Here is a 6,007-nt window from a genome sequence, read left to right on the forward strand (position 1 = left end):
ACTCAAGAAAACTAGTAATAAAAAATAGCATTTTTTCCTAGGAATCGTGGAGATACAATCAAAAATCGTCTATTGCAAAGCTAATTAGAACTTTTTGGTAGCGGATACTTCAAGTCACAAAATTCTGGCGGCAAAATTCAAAAAAAGAACAACAAAAAAACAAATGCTCACCTTTTCCAACATGGCCGCCAATACGACTACAGATAGCAAACAGTGAAATAAAACGCATAAAATTCAGTTTTTAACGTATATTAACTTAAACGCTCTCTTGGACCGGAGGTTCGTAGCCCTCGGGGCGTTCTGACTTATCACCAGCCTCGCCCCTCTTGCCACCACCACCTTCTCCGTGCAGCTCCATCAACTTGGAGATCTCGAAGCGAGGCCTCTTCAGTACTTTGACCTGGTGATTAAGAGTTACTTTAGACTGGTGATCAGTGGTAGTGGTGATTAATAGTTGGGGGGTCGTTTTCAGATATAATATCAAAAGGGAACAAGATTTTTCATCAGGTGTGTATCATTGCGAGCTAGGTGGATCATCATTGTGGTTGAATATGGTGTTCGTTGAGTTGATAAGTCTTGCAGATTACAAAATAAAGCAGTTTCTTTTTACTTTATAGACTAATAAAACTGAACGATAGTCAGTACAGGCGATACTTTTATACCTTAGGCTTTACTAGAAATTGTATAATACTGTACAGAAAAACGAGTTTATTTTGTAAGCATAATACAAAAATTTTAATAGACAAACATCTTTAAATAAATATTTAATCCCAATATCGCAAACGCGTGACAAAAATCAACAAATTTTGCATTGACAAAATACCCCTATAATGTCCTAAGAATTTCTAACAAAACTATCTATAAATTTACAAAAAAAATGCCAACTTATCAACCCAACACAACCTTCGAAAATACTCCAAATAGTTACTGCAACCTACCTTCCTAATGCAGACATCCCTGAGCGGGTAGATGCCATGACAAGCCTTCTCGATATCCTTGGCAATGGAGTCGGGGATGAGCTTGTTGACGACCTCACGGAGCTCAGAGTTGGTCACGTCCCGGGTGATGATCTCGCACATCTTCTTCCTGATGGCACGGACCTGGGTAGAACGGGATAAATATGCTTTAATAATTGGGTTTTTGTATTATGTGTATGTATAATGAAAAATTGTATGTACAAATAACATTATGTACTACAATTTTGATTGATTCCTAAGAAACTACATTAAGTATGTGACATAATATGGGCAGTCTCATCGCGAATTTTACAGGTTTGACTTTTACAGGCTGATTTTATTGTTGTAGAAACTCTTTTTGTTAAACATTACAAATATTTCGATTTTTGAAGTTTTAGTTTTGAGTTTAACACAGAAAGTTACCAGTCGTAAATGGTAGCTCAATTCTACCTTTTTATCTGGATCTTTACCCTCCTTTTAGCACTTTTTAAAGATGAAAAATACTTAATAGGCATATCATATACATAACAAGACTATAAAACAAGACACATTTGCATGCAAAAAACAATATAACACAATATATTTGAGGGTGTTTGTACCAAGACCACGAATAGCCAACAGACAGACAGACCCGAAAGCCGCGATCGTGGTCTTGCAAGCCCCAATAATGTACGCAGCGGCGGGATGCAGATATAAAGAGCAAGAATGCGACCTAGGCCCTTTATAGTGCAGACTGCGAAAATATCCTCATAAAATTGTGAAGAGTTTGCTTCAATGTGCTAATATAATCCTCCTAATATTGTGTAAAGCTGAAGATTTTGTATAATCTCAGCAAGTACTGGACCGATTTGAAAAAATATTTCAGCATTAAAACGACAAAGGCAAAGACAAAGGTATTTCAAGGTATATCGGGTGAAACCAGTTGGTGGAAGGTATACTCCATTTGAGTACGCATTTATCTAAAGGAAAACAATATTGATATGACTTTTTATTAATAAACTCAGTTGAAACATAATAAAATGTAGCAAAAAATCTATGTAAATAGAATAACAATTACTTTGTCAATTCACTCTTTAATAAGAAACTTATGTTAAAAATAACATGTAGCTAAAAATCTATGTAAATACAGTAATAACAATTACTTTGTCAATTCAATCATTACTTAAAGCAGTAATTATTTTTAAACATATGTATTTGTGTAAAAAAGTCCTGTCAAGATTGTGAACCTTCAGGTAAATGCCTACTCAATGAATTGTTGATTCTAGTTACCCCATTTGAGCATAGACTACGCCTCAAAAATGTGATGATAAACACCAATTCCTTCTCTATATGAGAAGAGGCCTGTGCCCAGCAGTGGGACAGTAAAAATGCTGATGATTCAACCAACCTGAGTGTGCTGAGCATAGCAGGTCTTGCGCTGGCTCAGCGAGTCCTTGTTGGTGAATCCGATGCAGAAGACACGCAGCAGGTAGCCGTCGGTGGTCTTCACGTCAATGTTGGCCTCCACGAGGGTCTGCCATTTCTTGACCATCCATCTGTTGAGGAGGAATTTGTTAATATTGCTTAATATTATTGATGTAAAGAGGCAAAGTTTATGAGGTTATAAGGGGTAGTCCCTGGATTTACTGGACTGTTTTTAGATGTGTGTTGATAGCATCTAGAAAGGCCTTGTCTTTAAAAATTGCTCCGAAACTTTGTATACTATGCCATTTTCTACGAGCGGCCATTTCGGGGGCAGAAAATAGTCTAATTTTGGCTTTTTAATGATTCTTCTCCATGAGAACAACGCTTTTGAACTGTGCACCTAACTATTCACATTTCATAAGAACTCGTATTTATCTGAAATTTGACAGGAATTCTCGATAGATGTTTGTAGCAACGACACAAGGTACCAAAGTATATGAAATACAGAGGCGCTTTCGTGCGGCAGCATATGATTTCTGCAGACTAAAACGATATGAAGACCATGTGGTATTCCTTCATATAGCTGGACTGCAGTATTACGCGCCAAACTTAATGGCGATAACGAATAACTTCTGAGCAGCGACTTGCGTGAATTTCTGAGTTATCATTGACAAGGACTTTAAAAATTAAACTGTGAATATGGAAATAGTCTACTTTGTTGGTATAAATTACAACTCGTTCAAAGAACCCTGATATCAAACTATACTAACATAATTAACTGGAAACTATTCATTTGTACCCCACTATAGACTCCAAAAGAACTGAAGCAATTTGAAAAATTATTTCACACTCTTGGGAAGGTACACAATCCCCAAGTAACATAGGCAATTCTGTCTGGATACAAAAATCAGTACCCTAGGAAAGCGGGTGAAACTGCTGGTGGTAGCTAGGAGGACAAAAATGATACATACCTGAGCTTGTCAGTGGTGAGGTCCATACCGTGGAAGTTGCAGAGCACATTGCGTCCCTGAACATCCTCAGCAATCAGACGGAACTTGCGGAAAGACCTGACAAACAATAATGTTAAAATTATAGTACATAGTTAAAGTTGTACACATATAATTGTTTCACTAATAATAATAATTGCATCTTATCCTGGCGGTCTTGAATTATTGGTTTGTAGCAACGACACAAGGTACCAAAGTATATAAAATACAGAGGCGCTTTAGTGCGGCAGCATATGCTTTCTGCAGACTAAAACGATATGAAGACCATATGGTATTCCTTCATATAGCTGGACTGCAGTAATTTTAACTCAAGAAGTTGTGAGTAATTGCAATTTTAGACTTGAAACTCATCTGTTGTACTTCTTGCAAGTTAACAATACCTACAATATATGATTTTCCTCTATGGTTTTTAATAAAGACTGAAAATATTAGTCAATCAGTAGTGTTCTTCTAATCTGAAAATCATTCATTCAAACTAGGCTACTAACAGCACTTTTAGCACATAGAGCTATGTTTTTGCTGGGAAGATGTGGTGCAACAAACTCCCCAGCAACACATGTCAGACTAGGTTAGAAGGACCCTTTCACAAATGTTTCCTTATACAGTGGTATAGTTATCGGCACGGATAATGAGCTCTCGGCAGAATAGTGGGGATCGCTTTGCGCACTGAACACTTAATTAAGGCAATAAATCACTTCTGCACAGGTGATGGTCAGGGCTCAATATCCTTGCCAATGATTATATACTACCATAAGCAAATCAAAAAGTTACAGATATGGTAACAAATAAGTACCTACCTCTCCGCATCAGTATCAGCTTGAAGATCGGCCAGCGAGACTTCAAAAACACGGCCCTTCAAACCCTCAGAGGCGATTTTAGTTCCCTAAAACAAAATTATTATACACTTTAGCACAATTTTAACAATATTTAAATTTTTGGAAAGTGTGATTAGAATTTTCAGAAGTAAATCAAAAGGGAACATAAGTTTTCATCAGATATTTATCATTGCGAGCTAGGTGGATCATCATATAGGTTTTAAATTGTATTTTTTGTCTTTTACAACTGTAAAAGTACATGTTTGAGCTGTTACACTGGCGTTTTGAGGTTGCTATTAATTATATTGTTACTTGTTGTACCGAAATGCTAAATACCACATGTTTAGGTTGATAAAACAATAACAATTCCTTTTTGTTTGAGAAATTAATGGACACACCTCTTTTCCGGTTTTTCTTGAGAACCTTGGTCATCCACTTTTTATTCAGTAATTTTTATAGATTTGGGGACTATGCACTATAAAAGGATGAGGTGATACCATGATTTTAAGGTATATGAACCATTTCAAAACTTTCAAGCACATGTGGTATTAAATACATACAAAAATATTCGATTTAGAGCACGAAACGTGGATTTTGCCGCCGAAACGACCACAGTTAAGCACTTTACTTTCATCACCGGTAACAGCACAAGGCATGAACTTTTACAGCCTAGGTCAAGAGGTTAGAAAAGTTTACATACCTGAGTACGGTTGACAAGGGTGGTTCCCACTTGTCTCTTGGTGAACATAGACGGTGCCTTGACATCGTACCAGTCTTTACGGGTGAAGGGATCGACACTGAAAACGAAAAACAATTTAACATAACCTCAAACTATACAACTAAAAAAACTCACCACACTGTACAAGAAATATATATTACTGCATGCCATTTTCTTTACAACACGAGCAATAACTAAAGAAATACACTGTAATGAGTGCACCACTAATAAAACCACGGTGTAATATGAAAACATCCTGACACGAGACATGGAACTTATATCCGAAAATATTTGTAACATCACATTTAACACAAGTCTGGAAATAATTTTAACCGAAAGATTGATATATTGCGTGCTTAATTTGAGGTTTATTGTAGACTTACATCTTCTTCTTAACACCCTTTTTACCGCCTTTCGAGAGGCCTTTATTTTTACCGACCGCCATGTTCACTATCTAACTTTAGAAAGACTTTATTTTGTTTATGGATGCGCGAATGCGAGTCCTAGAGCATCAAAGACAATATAGAGTGCTCAATGGTTTTAGTCGATTTAGTTTTGCTCAACTACTCTTTTTCAAAGTAATAGTCGAATTACGATTCTTTAAGTGGAAAATAAATTATTTTCGTGACAACGGAGAAAATTCTTTGTAACATACCAATATTCTAACATTCTAACATGTAGTTAACTTTAGTATTGAATGTTACTTATACAAAATTACAAAATTTACAATAGTCGTAAAAACTAATAACAACATGACAACATCTCACCTTGCATTCTCACGCTTGAAAATCTACCAGAACTTGTTATAAATAAGAAAATCTTACAGAACTAAGGTTTTCATCGTATTTTTACACCATGCATCAATGAATCCCATCAATGACTGACGTAATGACGTCTGTTATTTTAAAACAGTAGCATCACTGACCTCTATATTTACACACTGGACCGGCTGTTCCGTACGTTTGACAGAAATTTTTTTGTGCCCATTTGAAGCGCCAATATCGTCTAAGCGAGTGTCCACAGAACTAATTTTGACGTATAATTTCAAATGGCTGTGAGAGACGTGTTTGTTCATTGGTTCACTGTAAAATAATTTTAGTACCACGA

General features: G+C 36.2%; 1 protein-coding gene across 1 annotated transcript; it reads right to left on the minus strand.

Moving 5' to 3' along the window:
* Positions 1 to 233: 233 nt before the first annotated feature.
* Positions 234 to 5,445, minus strand: LOC110378513 (small ribosomal subunit protein eS1). The gene is made up of 7 exons (XM_021337799.3): positions 5,284 to 5,445; positions 4,883 to 4,979; positions 4,165 to 4,250; positions 3,332 to 3,427; positions 2,344 to 2,491; positions 939 to 1,100; positions 234 to 400 (listed from the first exon to the last, which is right to left on the minus strand). Exons 1-7 carry the CDS (start codon positions 5,343 to 5,345, stop codon positions 257 to 259), a joined length of 795 nt encoding a protein of 264 aa, XP_021193474.1. The 5' UTR covers positions 5,346 to 5,445; the 3' UTR covers positions 234 to 256.
* Positions 5,446 to 6,007: the final 562 nt, after the last annotated feature.

Source organism: Helicoverpa armigera, chromosome 29, assembly GCF_030705265.1.
Source record: "Helicoverpa armigera isolate CAAS_96S chromosome 29, ASM3070526v1, whole genome shotgun sequence".
NCBI lineage: Eukaryota > Metazoa > Arthropoda > Insecta > Lepidoptera > Noctuidae > Helicoverpa > Helicoverpa armigera.

Coding starts and splice junctions, on each gene's coding strand:
- LOC110378513 (XM_021337799.3), bottom strand. CDS start 5,345: ATGGCGGTCGGTAAAAATAAAGGCCTCTCGAAAGGCGGTAAAAAGGGT. Junction 4,251..4,882: donor CCCTTGTCAACCGTACTCAG/GTATGTAAACTT, acceptor ATTTTGTTTTAG/GGAACTAAAATCGCCTCTGA. Junction 401..938: donor GGGATGTCTGCATTAGGAAG/GTAGGTTGCAGT, acceptor CTTAATCACCAG/GTCAAAGTACTGAAGAGGCC.